General features: G+C 38.6%; 1 protein-coding gene across 2 annotated transcripts; it reads left to right on the top strand.

Annotated features, from left to right (window-relative positions):
- Positions 1–34: 34 nt before the first annotated feature.
- On the top strand, positions 35–12,741 carry ildr2 (immunoglobulin-like domain containing receptor 2). Of its 2 annotated transcripts, XM_060876137.1 has the most exons (9): positions 35–244; positions 2,042–2,365; positions 3,219–3,338; positions 8,658–8,714; positions 9,337–9,483; positions 9,598–9,765; positions 10,820–11,015; positions 11,107–11,761; positions 12,148–12,741. In XM_060876137.1, the coding sequence occupies exons 1-9, from the start codon at positions 145–147 to the stop codon at positions 12,181–12,183; spliced, it is 1,803 nt and encodes a 600-aa protein (XP_060732120.1). In that variant the 5' UTR covers positions 35–144; the 3' UTR covers positions 12,184–12,741. The 2 variants fall into 2 exon arrangements, with proteins under 2 accessions (XP_060732120.1, XP_060732121.1); XM_060876138.1 differs by lacking the exon at positions 8,658–8,714.
- Positions 12,742–17,353: the final 4,612 nt, after the last annotated feature.

The following is a 17,353-nucleotide window of genomic DNA, read 5'->3' on the forward strand; positions in this document are numbered from 1 at the left end:
TTATTTGGCAATTTGTTTATTCTATTGCATTAATAATCCACAGTTTACAATGTGCGCCCCCCTTGGTAACATGGTACGCTCCATTCTCTTCCGAAGTTAATCCATCCGCCTCGAGGACACGAGTATGAAGCGAACAACGGTCTGATGATAGAACAACACCAGATATTTATACATTTATCTGATTTTATTTGGACAATGAGATTGATATTGAGTTACTGGATTCCTTATTACGTACTTATTGCACGTAAGTCTCAACCTATTTAAACTATTATTTGCAGAAGAAGGTGGAAATCCTGAGAAGTGAGCAACAGGTTGTTCCCACAGTCCAGTTTTATTGCGTTCATGTGTTTATTCTAGTGATTAGATGTGAGTTACAGTAACTAGAGGGACCCAGAGCTTATGTGTGTGAATACTGGACTATAAAGTGGAATGATAATGATTCAAAATCAAAAAATCACTGGTCTGGTGTTTTCCAAACCTCAAACCTTGCCAATGTTTTGTGCACATTTCAAAACCAGGCACTTTTACTGTATGCTGACCCAAAGGGAGTATGTTTAATGAAGACTTCAGTGCAGTTCAGTAGTGCCTCAGGATATGAGATTACTTTGTATCAAATCTGTCTTAGTGACAAATGCAGGAAAGGATTCAATGCATCATTTTGCGTCCTGTGTGTGTTATTAAATACATAAATACATAAAACCTTTCCTTGCTTTCATAAATCTCAGTTATGGATGTGGCACCTACTCTGAATTACTTTGTTGATTTGAATAGAATAGCCAGGATATTTAGTGTTTTGTTAAATGTTGCTTTCCTTTTTTTCCGCCTACTGCCTGGAAAAATAGTTTGTTAGATTAAACAGTTAAAACAATAAAGCTTTGCTGCTCTTCCTGTAGATAAATATAATTCGTAACATGATGTAATAAAATGTAACGGTTCTGTTCAAATCTCATTTAATTGGGCGTTCACGGGTGACTTGGCCAGTGGGTTTATCTTATTGTTGGGTTTTAAAACCCCTCCTTGCCATAGATCTTTCAGGGTGGGGGTTCCCTGTAATGATGAACAATGAATCAGGCTGACAACAAAAGGAGAAAGAGACAGTCTTTACTGCTCTGGCTAGGATACTCAGAGAATAAAGTTTATATCGATGGTCAGCTTTCATCTGATGATGGTCAAGTGGGGTTTTGACATGAATTTATATAGACTTATAGAGTCTATAGTTCAAAACAGGCTGTAAACAGGGTGCATGTTTTTAAATTGTGAAATATAGCTCCAGAGTTAGTGAGGGCCTTGCCTAGAGTCCTCCTGTAATTTCCTCTTGTTTACAAATGTTCAATCTCAACAGCACAACCAAACTCAGACGAACAGCAGACCATGACCTCTCTCTAAATTGACATACCCCCAACACACACAGAGAGAGAAAGAAAGAAAGAAAGAGAGAGTGAGAGAGAGAGTCAGGAACTTCACTTAATTACACAGCCAGGAATTTAACTGACTCTCTCTCTCGCTCTTTCTTTCTCTCTCTCTCTCTCTCTCTCTCTCTCTCTCTCTCTCTCTCTCACACACACACACACACACACACACACACACACACACACCAGGCAGATCCTCCTTCTTTTGATTCTGTCCAGCTTGCTTATCTCCCTCCCAGCTGGACAAAAGTTTTTCATGATCAGATATGCACACATCACACACACAGTGGATGACTAATTTCATTTTTTTAACTGAGAGAGCATTTTTGAGGATTTTTATTTTCAGATCTTTATTCTAGTTAATGCTAGCCAATGAATATGCATAGACTGGAGCATAATCAAAGCACAGTATAAAAAGTTAATGCTAATTTTAATAAAGTTCAAAATTCCTGGATTTATAACGTGAGAGTTGTTTATATTACCTAAAATATACTGGATACCTTCAGTAATTTTTCAGTTTCACCAGTGCTGGATTTATGTTAAATTTAACTATTCTTTACCATTCTGTTGCTGTCAGAATTCATGGATTAAGTGTCAAATTATCTGACCCCTCTTCTTAATTTTTTTTTCAGGGTTGGCTTGCGACTGTGTTCATGTGACAGTAAAGGAAGACAAGAAGTTTGCCATGCTGTTTTCCTCTGTGGTGCTGCAGTGCCAGTACAACACCCACTCCATCAAACCCCCTGTGGTGCAGTGGATGTATAAGTCTTACTGTACAGACCGAACCAGAGAGTCGTTCACCTTCTCTGAGACTCTGGTAGTCCATGGCTCTAAGCTGGGGGACAAAAGCTACTTGGACTGCTCGGATAAAAGTCGTACTGTCGTGGCCTCCAAGCAAGGCGACTCCCTTAACCTGGCTAAACAATATAAAGGCAGAGATATCTCCATTATTAACAGTAATGTATCATAATCTTAGTATTTGAATTATTATTGCATTTATTTATTAGAAAGTGACCACGTGAAGTATTTGTACTTCTAAAATAGGACCATTTGTCCACAATTCCCATTAAAGACCCTGTATACAACCCCAGAAGAGGTTTCATTCAGATAAGCATTAAGTGGCAATTCTGCCTCAGTCCCACACAGGAAGTAATCAGAAGGGCAAGTCTAAATTTGATGACTTTTACGGAGGGAGCTGGCCGGTCAATGATTAGTCAGTGACATTATCTGGATTGCTTCACATACTGCATGAAAGGGGAACCAATCAGCTTGAGGTGTTTTGATTTAAATTCAAAACAGTGCTTAGGGGGAAATAAAGATTTAGACAGATTTTATATTGTATACCAAAATCTCTTTGTTCAATCACATGCCGTTGTGTGCATAATCTGTCTTTGCAGGAAATGTGCAGGCAATTGTGTTCTACTTTTCCTGTTTCCTTAAATAGGAGCACAGTCTTTGCACAATGGTCAGATGCAGGCCTCAGTTAGGAATACTTCAACTCTCCTATGCCTCACAAAATACCCCCACATTACTCCTTATCAAAAACAAACACACTCCCCCATTCCCTTCTAAACAAGCATTCTTACCCCCTTTACCTAGCCACAAACGACAGGATTACAAAATGCATTTTTTACACACAAATCACGAGTGGCATGTTATTTTATTTATTTATTTACTCTTTGAATCTTGACTCTATAAAGTCAGACATTTGATGTATTATATTGTGTATTATACTTTTTATAATAGTCTAAAAAAAAATTTATCTTAGGACTGGTTATAAAGGTTTAACAAAAGGTTCTCGTTGTTCAGAAGCAGACCTGCGTATCGGAGAGCTACAGTGGGGTGACAGTGGTGTGTACTTCTGTCAGGTTGTCAGTGGTGATGATCTGGAGGGCAGGAATGAAGGCCAGGTGGAGTTGCTGGTGCTGGGTGAGTCATATCCTCTGGACTAGGACTGCAAATACACATTTAAAACTAACTGCATTATTGAAATAGTAACAGGTTGATGAATTCATAAATCTGAATGGTCTAATACACTTTACCCCTTGTCAATGACAGTGATACTAAACAGTACTTACAGGATTCCACAGATTTTTTTTTTGTGATTGTTGCTGCTATAAATTCTTGATTTTGGTAAATTTGTGATGCAACTTGAGTTTATTTTTTGTCCTTTTTTGGGGGGGGACACCTGAATTGGTGAGATTGCAAGCACAGGAGGCTTCTTTTGAACTACTACTAGTGAAGACATATTACTTTTTATGATAGCTGTACTCATGTTACATACACATGAATTTCAGAGGGCTTTATCATGGAGCTACCTTGAATTTGCTTTAATTTCTGTGATCGCAAACTTAACTGACTAGACAATGGTGGCCATCTTATGCCCCCTTTCCACCAGAAAGAAGTGCTTGTTCGGAATGCTGGTTCGAAGTTGGTTCCACTGGTGAGCCTAGAACCAGTTTGCCTTTTCATGGGCTAGAGAGCCATCACAGAGCCAAGTCTTAAGTCACTGTATACAACATTATACAGCAACTTTAGCGCAGCAGCGGCAAACACAAACACAACATCAACAATGCAAGATGTTTCTTTACTGTTAATGCTCATGGCTTTGCAAACCTACATTGGCATCCAAACAAATCCTGATTAAAAATGATTTTAAAATGGTGCTAACAACGTTCTCTTTTCTCTTGTTGGTCACAGTAACCCCGCCCCCAGCCCCTGATGCAAGCGGTTCTTAAATCTAGAACAGCAAAGTTTTGGTGCTACTTAAGAACCACTTTTCCTGGTTCAGAGCCGGTGCTTTGGGAGTCGAAAAAGAAATAACTGATTTTAAATTAGGCTCTAGCTCTGAACCAGCACTCAAACTGCCTTGGTGGAAAAGGGGCATTTTAGCTCCTGTATGCAGAAGAGGGCAGTTAGCGTTGCTCTGTTACACAGCATAAACAGTTCTGAAAGATGTTGTTAACTGACTACAGAGCTGTGGTATTTCTAGAGTCGACAGGTGGGTGGGAATTGGCAGTTGAACAAAATGTACATCGTTAGTACAGTCGTCTTTTTTTAGTCTTTATTAAATACCTCATAGCCTGTATTTTTCAATGTTTTTTTTAAACCAGTAAGTAATTCTGGGTCACATTAAGCAATAATACTTAACTAAGTGAGAGTCTCCAGGTTAGCATGTAAAATGCTTGTGGTTAATATGTTAATGTGTTTTATTTTGTGTTACAATCTTGAAATGGGTTTTGAATTGAAGCCTTGTGTATAATCTGTGTCCCCGAAGAAAACATTTGTGTTGTACTTATTTCAAAAATGCACAAATTTTTACTGCTAAATTGTGAAAGATGGTTATTATAATGTATTATAATTCTTCAGTCAACAACATACATGTTAGCATTACACAGAAGGTCTAAATATCTCATTCAACTTTTCAAGAGTTGGAAAAATTCAAAATATAACTTGGTGTGTATATATATATATATATATATATATATATATATATATATATATATATATATATATATATATATATATATATAATATGAAAGATGTCAAAGATTTTATGCATTTAGATACCTTTGTTGGTTTTCTTCCAAGTTGTACAACACTTTACAAAATGGAATCTCATGTTTGGGCATAGCTTGTAAGCAAAAAGCTGCTTGTGTATTTTGGTGGTGTGTGTTTGTTGTGTTTGGATGAGTTTTCAATGAAAACTGTTTGCTAATGCCAGGGTTTGAATTCCTAAGTGCTCTTACAAGGGCTTCCATGGTAACGGCTGAATGGCGCATGCCTCTCAACAGGGATCTGTAGCTTAATAAGAGGCTCCTTTGTTCATCTGTCTCCTCTAAGGTCAGTCGCATCTAAAGTACAGGTTCATGTGTAGAAAAAAATCCCTGCAGGGATTCCTTGATTGTTTGGTGCTATATGACTGCAGTGCTTCCATTTCTGTCTGCTTAACAAAAGAAGGTCCAGTAGTCCCCCTGGCCAGACAACATATATGTAATTTATCTACATGAACATTATAAGCCAAACTGAACCCTTTAATTTTTTTCCAGATGCAAGGCATGCCACAACCTCTTGTTTCTTGGCAAATAAAGAAATAAATGTCAGAGAGAAACAGAGAGAGAACAGATCCTGGGGAATACAACCTGTCTATTGTGGCCACTGCTTAAGAAGATTATAATGGGTTTTGCAATATAAGAGAAGATTGAATCATGCATCCAAAGAGCATTTGCTGGGGCTAAAGCCATGGAGCTCAAAGTGGTGTCAGTGAAGGAAACCCAGTGGGTCTATGATGTTTAAATTTTGTTTCAGTGGTGGAAATCACAGCCCATTATAATGAAACTCATTATATTTATTAATGCATTGTTAAAGTTATTTAGCCTATCACTAGGCATATAGATATTGCCAAATATTGAAATATTTCTCAAAGAAAAGCTCTATGGCCTCAACAAATAGGCAAAACAGTAATCTACAACTTATAAATATTAGAAATAATGACCCTTTTATTTAGAAAAATTGTACAGTACAGAAAAAAAAGTACAGAAGTGGACAGATTTTTTTAATAACCAGTGCCTGAATATGAAAATATTACTGAACTCCTGGGCTAAAAGACTAAAGGACTTTGGACTTGACACTCCCTCATTCTTATCTGTCTTGTATTGATTTTGCATTTATGATCAGTAATGTCCTACTCATGTTGTCTCACTCTGTGTCTGTTCCCCTTCAGTTTTTTGCCTCTGTTGTTTTTCTCAGACTACTTTTCTTAAATTACTCTTCTGTGTGTGTTTCATGAATGTGCCAAGGTAGGAGAAAGCCTAGTACCTGAGTGCTCTCTTAATGCTTCTCTGCTAATTCAGAGCAGTCAGTCCAATAGCCTGAAATCTGTCTCCCAAGTGAGCCTGTTTATGAACTGCTCATGCTCAGTGAGTGTGTGATTACACAAGCCACTGCATCATTTAAAAGATTTGAGTAAAATATATTTTAAATAAATAATGAATCTCCTGTTATTTATGCATATTTTATTGATGACAGATTCTCATGACACTGATCAGCCAAAACATGAAAACCATTGACATGTGAGGTGAATAACATTGATTATCTCATTACAGTGGCATCGGTCAAGGGGTGAGATGTATTAGGCAGTATTTGAAGCTAATGTGTTGAAAGCAGGAAAAATGGGCAGGTGTAGAGAGCTGAATGACACTGATAAGGGTCAGATTGTGATGATTAGATGACTGGGTCAGAGCATCTTAAAAATAGCAGGTCTTATGGAGTGTAATGTATTGGCTGGGACCTACCAACAATGGACCAAGGAAGGACAACTGACAGAAGTGTCAAACGATGTGCTGCACAAACAAATGAAATCCATAGAGGCTTGAATTCACACTTATGTATCTAAAAGGAATCGCTGCTAACGTCTGGCTGCCAGATACAACAGCACCCCATTTAGAGGTATTGTGGAGCCCATGCCTCAATACACACAGATCAGCCATACAATGTGTGACTGATACTAGCAACTCTTAGTATCAGTCTATGCTTGAGAAAGTGTTACTTATACAATTCAGTTTACAGACGTAACACTTTCTCAAGCATAGACTGATACTAAGAGTTTCTACAAGAGGTTTGGATTAGCGAATAAAAGGAACTGGATAAACCAAAGTTAAACTAAAGGACATGCCAGTAATAGTATTTTAGATTGTGTTTCATTTGTATGACACATTTAATAATAAAAACTGTAACAAAGCAGTTTTACAGAAAAACAGATTTAAGATCCTTGCCAGATTCAACAGTTTCAAGGAAAAGCTCCGCAGATGACATGAGGAAAAAGCCTTGATAGGAGCCAGAATCAAATGACAACCTATCCTCTCCTGGGTGATAATGGATAATCAGTACTTTCCCACAATCATACAATATAAACCCGGTACTGTGTGTGTTAAAAGGATGTTCAGTATGTGTAGTATATTATTATTATTATTATTATTATTATTATTATTATTATTATTATTATTATTATTATTATTATTATTATTATTATTATTATTATTATTATTATTATTATTATTATTATTATTATTATTATTATTCAAGAATAAGTAGTACTAAGATAAATAAGAGTGAGAGAAGCCACAGCAATAGAACTGTGGCAGCATCAAGCACCAGACTTCACACCAAGCAGAAGGAGTTAATGTAAACTTTGACAGAGAGGGAGAGAGAAAAAGCAGTTTATTAGCTATACTCTTATCCAACAGTGAACTTATCCAACAGATTACTATACACTCTGAAATGCAATTGCAGTACAACCTGCATACACACTTACTCAAAACTAGCGACAGTTTTTGTCATTTCACATGGCAGGTTTTTGGGAAATGGCAGAAAACAAATTGACAATGACAAATTGCATTAGTTACAACTGCCAGTTGTCTGTGTGACTAATAGTGATGTTTTTTTTATCTGTGCTGGTTGTTCATGTATAACATTAAGCAAGTTGTGCTTACTGTAATTAATGCTAGCAATTGTATTCCAGTTAGGAATGGGTCATTCCATGTTTTATACTGTATGAACCATACACACCCTGGAATAGACTGTTCTAAATAAATCAAATAAATATGTCAACCTTACTATATTATAAAATATTTTTGTGTGTAATAAGATATGAATGTAAGTTGTAGGTTTCTACGTGTCTAACATACTTCATATGTCATATGAGACAGGAATGTGCATGTGCTGTTTCCCTGCATTCACTTAGGCATGCGATGTTCAAACTAAAGTAACAGTAATATTGCACCTTGCTATAATTAGCCACCTTGCCAGAAAGGAGTGTGCCTTTTAACCCCTGTCACATGAGCACATTACACACATTAGCTTCCAAAATTGCATCAGAATGAATGATTTGTTCAACTAACTGTCTTGCACTACATAAATACCTGCATTAAATGGCAAAATGATTCATTTTCTCTTTCTTCCTATATACCAGCATTTGGTTTCTGTCCACACATCTACAATCCCCTAACAGTTATTGCACACTAAGATACCTTTAGATCAACAGATCTTGCTCACTTAAAAGGGTTGTAAGCGGTAACATTATAACCAACTAAAACTTTATCCCCATTTCTGCATGTTTTGGATGATTCGAAATCTGATCTTTACAAACCCTTTCTTTCTTCAATCGCATTCCTTGCATGAATTTTGCCCTCTCGCACTGGCTTTTGACCTTTCAGCTGCTGCTCAACTGTGCTCCTCTCATCTCTACAGGTAAGACAGGTGTGCTGAATGACATCCTGCCTGAGTTTGAGCTGGAAATTATTCCAGGTATGGTGGCTTTGTTGCTTTCTCTTGCATTTCTGCACTTCTGCATCAAAACTCTACTTCCTGATCTGTTTTTCAATGGTTGTGTTAGAAGTATTTTCAGCTTATCCTACCTACTCTTCTTTTTAGCTCTACGAATACTCTTTCATTAGGTTGCATGCTCAACCTGTAATGTCCTGTCATTAATCGAACTGATTGATCTGATTCATCATCTGATTGTCCTGAGCCCAAGTCAAAAAACACTCCACACTGCATGTATTATTCTGTTAGATAAGCCAGAAATGCGCCATTCTTTAACAGGATGTGATCTGCGCTGAGGGCGTAAAGTTTTGCTCATGCCCAAAGGAAGTACATCATTAGTCCAATAGCACAGACTGACTACAGAGATAAGACCCTGAAAGAGACAGCACACAGTCTGAATCATCTGCACTGGTGTTATCTGTAAGGTTGAGGGAAAAAATGTGTGTTTATAAACAGGATTAAACCTACAGGATTGAATCACAGAATAAAATAGTGGTACATGATAAAAATTATCAGAATGTCTGATTAGCTACAGTATATACAAGTGCTCTCTCTCTCTCTCTCTCTCTCTCTCTCTCTCTCTCTCTATCTCTCTCTGTTGCAGAGTGGGTGTTTGTGGGATCTGTAGCTTTGGGTAGCATTCTGTTTCTATTGGTGATTGGAGTATGCTGGTGTCAATGCTGTCCTTACTCCTGCTGCTGTTATATACGTTGCTGCTGTTGCCCTGATACCTGCTGTTGTCCTAAGCACTGTGAGTATCCAAAAACCACTCTCCCAGCCCTACCCCAAAACACACTCTCACACCCCTACTCGCTTGCACTGCTATGCTTTGTAATAATCAAAAATGATCAATTTTGTTTTTCAGTATATGAAGCAGGTAAATTGGCTAAAAGTGGACAACCTCCTCAAATTGCCATATATCCATCATTCTATGGTGTTCCCATGGTTCCTCAAGCAGCACCTTCTCGGATTGAGCAACCGCAGCACCACCCTCTTGCAGCACCACCCTCTTTAGAGAACAATACAGCTAGAGGTCAGTGAAGTTCAACACTCATTTGTGCACAAGGCACTTATTTTTTAAGATCAGTACATTCACTGATTTCTTCTAAAGTGCTTTAAAGATTTCGGTACTGTAAATGTTCACCTATAATTGCATATGTAAAGAACTCATTTAAGATTAAGGCTTATTGTATGGATTCGAGTCTGATATAATACTCAAATACTTTTTAATGCCTAATTGTTCTTTAAGTGATTCAAGGTAAGGCAAGTTTATTTAAATAAATCATTTTGTATACAAAGACAATTCAAAGTGCTTTGCAAAGCTAAAAACAAAATAAAAGATGAAGAGGACAAAGCAAAAAAAAATAGCTAAAAAGGAAAAGACACCAGCAAGCAGGAATAAAGTAGAAGAATAGAACAAAACTTTTCAAAAATTCAGTGAAATGTTAAAGGTGTAAGATGTATGATTACATTAGGAGAGGGTTTATATTGTATGAATTTATGTAATAGGCTTAAAAGCTACACACAGAATGTGTGTGTGTCCACAGTGGATGATGACTTCTGTCACCAGTCCAGTCAGGTTCAGGACACAATGAAGGGTGGTAACTACATAGAAAGGGAACTGGCAAAGTTCTATACAGACAAGTGGACAGGTCACCCATATAAGCCTATATTCAGTTGGTGTGTTTTTCAGCCATCTGTTTGTATTTGTGAGAAAAGCTATAATTGTGAGTGAGATAGGTGGTTATTAATGGAAATGTGTGTATCCTTATATGTAAGATTTTCAACGTTACTATCATCACACTCATACAGTATGGATGTTGCACAGACCTCTACCTATTTTTTTGCCCATACTGTACATAATATACCTTTGTATTATAAGGTTCAATGTCCTTTTCAATCTTAACCCTGATAGAACCTTAACTGTCATTAAAATATATGTATGTGCTGTTTAACTATGGCTTTTTCCTGCAATTTTATTTTGCATATTTACTGTACAGTACATTACAAACTATTTAATGGACCTGCTAACATAATTTTGCTATATTATTAGTGTGTCTTCAAAATAATATTTTTTTTGTCAACAGTTGGCAGTGTATCAGAACTTAGCTCCTTGCATGATGGTGATGTGGACTTCAGACAGACCTATAGGCAGGTGCAAAAGAAAGCTCTGCCACCAATCATTGACCCCAGCGATGAGCCACAGATCCACACAGCATCCACAGCTCACAGACTCCGGCCCACACATTTTAAAAGCAGTCGTACTGAAGAACATGATAGCCGGTGGGTTTAGTATATGTGCTAGTACTTGTGTTTATGGTAACCCAAGCTTTGAGCTGTGTATATGTTAATTCTAATGTGTATCTTTTTGCAGGTGGAATTGCCGCTCAGAGTACCTGCCCAGGAAGGCTTTTGACACCAGGGGCCGCACAGGCTCCCTGGACGAATTGGAGGAGTTTGCGAGGAGCTATGGGCACCGAGCTGGACGGAGGGGGGATTTTCATGATCTTCTTGGCAATGAACAAGATATAGACATAGAACTGAGGTGCCAGAATCGGTACAGGCCTCGAAGTTTCCGCGATGATGATATTGATGATGATGATGCCACCTGGCGGCGCCATAGCCCACCTTTGTTATCAGATAGGAGGCATTATACCAACAGTGAAAGGTATAGTACTCGTAGAAAGTCATACAATGATGCCTACCTGACCTCTGTGCTGGAGCACAAGGCAAGATTGCAGGGGGAATGTGGTGGACGGATTGATGAGGACAGCGACACACAGTCAAAGAGCTCCAGAAAGAATGGTGACTGTTACTATAGCAGATCATCAAGCAACCGACCGGAGGAGGATGAATCCTTGCCTCCATACTGTGAGATAGATCGTTGCCGGACTGAGGAACCTGTGCAACAAGAGCGCTGCCGGACCATGGAGCCAGCCATAAGACCATTCTCTTATACTCGCCCTAATCAAAGCATGTCCCACACTCTACAGGAGCTCAGGGAGGACAAGAACAGACCGAGAAAATTGGTGAGTTACCTGTAGGGGTCTCTGCTTTGATGCCACTTAGTTGTTCAATTCTGAGAGCTCAAAACAATAATCAACAAGTTCCTGTGATTTCAGATATGCACTTTGACTAAGCAAAGATATACTGTAGTATGGTCTTACATAACAAAACTTGTATGTTTAACGCTACTGTGTACAAGAAATACTCTGTGAATTGCATTGTTAGTATTAGATATTTATGTTTTAAGGTGTTCAGGTATTATACTTTTATACAGGTGTCATACTGTGTATAACTAATAGAGCTGAGACCTGGACCTTGTGCTTGCTATTATCTGCAGAGCCTTATACTTACTTAGCAAGCTAACTTGTTATTTGGGTCTTTAATATGTGGCTCTTGGTGTTTTTAACAGACCACTCATCTAAGCAGAGACTCGCTCATTGTCTGAAGTCATTGAGTATCCATGGTGCTGATCACACTGGACTCACATCGTACTATTGTCATGCATCTACCAGGACATGCACAAAGCAGCATGAATGCATACCATGTACATCAGAGAAATGATGACACTGCAGCTTGGAAATACTAATTAAGAGACGTGTGCATTGTCAATCTGTGTGTCAATATGTTTGCATAAAAATGCATGTGAAAGCACATTCCACATTCCTTTCATTGCATTTTAAAGCCAGTCATTCATCCTTTTGGGGCCTATCAGTATTTTGACATTACAGCCTGCGATAAGTGAATCCTTTCTCCACTGTGCAAAACCCTGGACACTGAAATGACATCATAAAACTTTGTGTCCATTTCTTTCAAAATCCTTGATATCAAATTACTGTATTTGTGAATCTTTTTTATTATTGTTGTTGGTTTATATGTTTGCACTATAGAGTAATTTTGCATTTCAGTGTTAATCAGTTCTTCCACATGGAGAATATGGAATGTTTTTTGATTATAAACCTTTGAGAATTTTACTTGTTTGAATTAAAAACTCCTTTGATGTAAATGCTGCCTCCTGTAATGTTGTGTGATATTTGTTTAATTTATTGTAGCTGATATGTGTGCTCAAGATAAAATATGAATGCTCTTTATCTTGTATCGGTGTACAACACTAAACACACATTGTTAAAGTACACACACACACAACGGCAGGATAATTGTTCTGTAATAGCTCTTGCTTTGTAGCGAGTGTTTTTGGATGTACATTGTGCAGCAGAAGAAGTGACTAAGAAATGAAACAGGTCATATGTTCGGCAATGCTTACTCAACGCCAAACAGGAAACATGACAGGATCTGCAAAGGAAAGGATCCTTCTTCTCCAGGAAATGAAATGACAATAGCAGGAAGATATATAAAACTGGTGCTCACAGGTGTTCTTGGATGTCACATTTACTGTATGTGCACCTCAGTGGGACCACAACCTGGGAGAACCTGGGGTTTGAACATATTGGCTAGTTTGATCTTTCCGTTACTTAGACATATTCCATATACCAAGTTGTCATAGTAATGTTTATTTTATCAAAAATACCCAATTTAATACAAATAAGATGTACTGTAATATGCAGTAAGCAGAGACTCCCCAGATTTTTCCGAGCCCCAGGTCCAAATTGAGATATTATTTCTCCTGGGTGTGCTCCAGGTTCTTGGCAAGACACAGGTTCTGCCCAATACAGCTGTAAAAGAACTGAGCACCTGCCCAGGAAGGCTTTTGTTGGAATTGGAGGAGTTTGCGAGGAGCTATGGGCACCGAGCTGGACGGAGGGGGGATTTTCATGATCTTCTTGGCAATGAACAAGATGTGGACATAGAACTGAGGTGCCAGAATCGGTACAGGCCTTGAAGTTTCCGGAATGATGATAAAGATGATGATGATGCCATCTGGTGGCACCATAGCCCACATTTGTTATCAGATAAGAGGCATTATACCAACTGTGAAAGGTATAGTACTCGTAGAACATCATACAATGATGCCTACCTGACCTCTGTGCTGGAGCACAAGGCAAGATTGCAGGGGGAATGTGGTGGACGGATTGATGAGGACAGCGACACACAGTCAAAGAGCTCAAGAAAGGTGACTGTTACTATAGCAGATCACCAAGCAACTGTCCGGAAGAGGATGAGTCTCAATACTGTGAGATATATCATTGCCGGACTGAGGAATCTGTGCAACAAGAGCGCTGCCGGGTCAATTTTTTGCCCTGGACTTTCTTGGGTATTTGTACAGTGTACCAACAAGGAGGATCAAACCCGATTCACATTGTATGATTACTTACATCAGTGTGCTAAGATATTCATAGACAACAAGTCTACCAAACAGACCTCAGGAATATGATCATGTGTTCTCAGGTGTTTTAACCTCCATTTAGTGTAGCAACTTGTATATATAGAGTGTAGTGTAGCACAAACGTCATCGTAAATAAATTGGTATAACGTGTTTTTAAAAATTTACATTTCTCAAAGGATAACAAAGACATTGTCCAGACTCCATTGTCATGTACAGTGCGTCAGAGGCCTTTACTTTAAGGCTGATAAACCGCCACCTTGTGGTGAACATACAAAACAATAGTTTAATATACATTAGTCCAAACAGTGGTTATTCTCCTTCGAGCTAATTAAAAACGATGATTTTACCATTGCACGTATATACAGCATATAGTGAATATGAATCATAATTAGCGCTATAATAATGAGTCCGCGTTAAACGGGTTTCCGCCATGTTCGGCTGTGTGTACAGATGCACCTGTACAGAGGTGAGGTGATGATGTCACTGTCTATGGGGGAAGGGAGAGAGCTATCCGAAAGTACGGCCTGTCGGGACATGTACCTTTACACCTGCAAACTGAGTGAAACAAGTGCAATTATTTAACGCTATACAATATGTTTCCTTTGGGTGAGTCATTCGAGACACAGACAAATCGACGTGAGTGATATTTGGGTGAAAATACCGAACTTTGTGCGCGTTAAACCATGGAGAGGACGCTGGCAGTGGCGCTGTACTGCTACTTTTTTTCTACAGGTAAACAGACTGCTACCCGTATGTTTCTAGTTTGTTTCTTTGTTTTTTTTCCCACTCACTGGTTTTGTAGAATCTTGGGAAATTGTCTGTGTTTTTTTTGGAGAGTCCTACGTTTTGTAGCGTTAAAGAAGAAACCTGATCACGTGACCAATCGTTGAATATGTTTTGGTGTAGCAACTTACAGAGATTTCCAAAGGTCGTCTCTTGTTTATACACGGAGGCCAGTTTATATGGATTGTTTTGATACAATTTATGTATAAAAACAAGCAGAGGCTATTATGTACCGTAATCCAAAGACTAATGTTACCGTTTACTCTAAATGTTGTTAACGTACCATGAGAGTGTATTTTCTTTTTTTTTTCCCTATTTGGATAGCTTAAGAAACATTGATTGTAAAGGGAAAACTACTGTCCGAGAAATTTGATTGTCCTAAAAAAATGGACAAAGTACAAAGGACACACACGTTATATATAAAATCACTGCTGTGTTGAGAAAACTGTAAATAACATATTGCCAAATGATAACCCCAAACTTTTACAGTAGCATCTTAGAACTGATGGTCTATAGGTCTAATCACCTTTCCACTGTTGATACCTAAAGAAGTGACCAATATTTTTCAGTTTTATAAAGGCCTAAGTGATTACTAAGCCTTATTTCCTTGCTATTTAGGAGTGCTTGCCATCCAGGTGACGGTTCCCCAGACAGAACGGAGCACCACTCTGTTTGCTTCAGTCATCTTACGCTGTGACTATTCTACTTCTGTTAGCCAACAAGATGTGCTGGTTACATGGCGCTACAAGTCGTTCTGTTTGGACCCTGTGTTGCAATATTACTCAGCAGGTACTGAAAACCTGTAGTTACTGAGGTTTTATTTCTTATATTTCCATTATATTGCTTCCATTAACTTGAACTGTAACACCATTTAAGGAACAAGCTTTCTTTGCAGAGTTGCTGAGCTTATTATCTGTGATGTGTTGAGCCTGGGGGACCCAGAGAAGTAATCTGTTACTAGAATACCTTTAGATGACCTGATCAGTTCTTTTACAGCTGTATTGGCAGAACCTGTGTCTTGCCAAGATCCTAGAGCACACCCAGGAGAGATAATATCTCAATTTGGACAATGGGCTTGGAAAAATCTGGGGATCCCTGGAGTATATTAATAACCTGAATAGAGTTCCAAAGAAACAATTCTGTAAAAGAAGGGCTAAAATTTCTGAACAGCATCTCTAACATTAATGTAATGTTATAGCAGTCAGAGTATATTTTTCTGTTCTTTGTATGTCCAGCATACCAGGCTGCTCTGAGTTTGGGCCAAGATCCGGCTAATGACTGTCCTGATCGCCAACGCACCATCCGCACAGTTATTCAGAAGAAAGGAACCAATGAACCCATACTGGGGACAGAATACCGTGAACGCAAGATCACCATCCAGAACAGTGAGTCTTGCACTAGATAAAACGTACTCCAAGCTCCAATACTCCAGTGTTTGTGTATATGCTCTAAAACATTAAGGGAAAACTTAATCAACACAGTATAACATCAATTCAGTTAAATGTTGGGGGTATCAGTATGTCCATTTAGGAAGTGATTGTAAATAAGTTTAAATGAAAGTGACAATAGGTGCACTGGAGAGGCAACAGCAAAATAACCTCCCAAAAGGGAATGGTTCTACATGTGTTGGCCACAGACAATTGCTCTCTCCTTATTCTTCTTGACCGAGTTAGCAGGTTCACACTGAGCAGATGTCACAAATGTGAAAGAGTCTGTAGATGCCATGGGGAGGGTTATACTGGCTGCAACATCATCCAGCATGACAGGTTTGGGGTGGAGCCATGATGGTGTGTGGAATAATATCCTTGGATGGTCGCACAGACTTTCGTGTACTAGCCAATGGTACCCTTACTGCTGTTGGGTACCGACTGAATGTGTAGCTATTTTCTGGGTTGAAGGCATGGATGCCATTGGCTAGCCTTCGTGTTCCCCAGACCTGAATCCAAATGAACCTCTGGGATGGTATGTATTGTAGCATCCGAGCTGCCATGTCTCACCACAGACTGTTCAGGAGCTCACTGATGCTCTGATCCAGATCTGAAAATATATCCCCAGGACATCATGCTTTATCTCATCAGGAGCATGCCCAGATGTTTTTGAAAGTGCACATCAGCTTGTTCTCTATGAATTACACAAGGCATATAAGTAAAGATTTTCAACTCAAATATTTCAGTTGAGATCCAGTCTGTGATTTAAGTTTTCCCAAATTTTTTTTAGCAGTATATAAATATACATACACACATGCATATTTGTGAGTATTTGTATATGTACACACACACACAAATAAAAGTGAGTTGAGTTGTGTCTTTTAGCCCAATTTGGGTTTATTTGCAGAAGCTGATCTGGTCATCACTGAGGTCATGTGGTGGGATAATGGTGTGTATTTCTGCTCCGTTGATGCAGCTGGTGATACCGTTGGAGACTCTGATCGAGAAATCAAACTTATTGTGTACAGTAAGTGATGCTGGCTCAAATTATTGTAACCTTTTGACTTGGTCACAGAGAACCCAGTACAAACTTGGTAAAGACAAGAGAACAAATGGAAGTAAGA

The sequence above is a fragment of the Tachysurus vachellii genome, chromosome 8, assembly GCF_030014155.1.
Source record: "Tachysurus vachellii isolate PV-2020 chromosome 8, HZAU_Pvac_v1, whole genome shotgun sequence".
Lineage (NCBI taxonomy): Eukaryota > Metazoa > Chordata > Actinopteri > Siluriformes > Bagridae > Tachysurus > Tachysurus vachellii.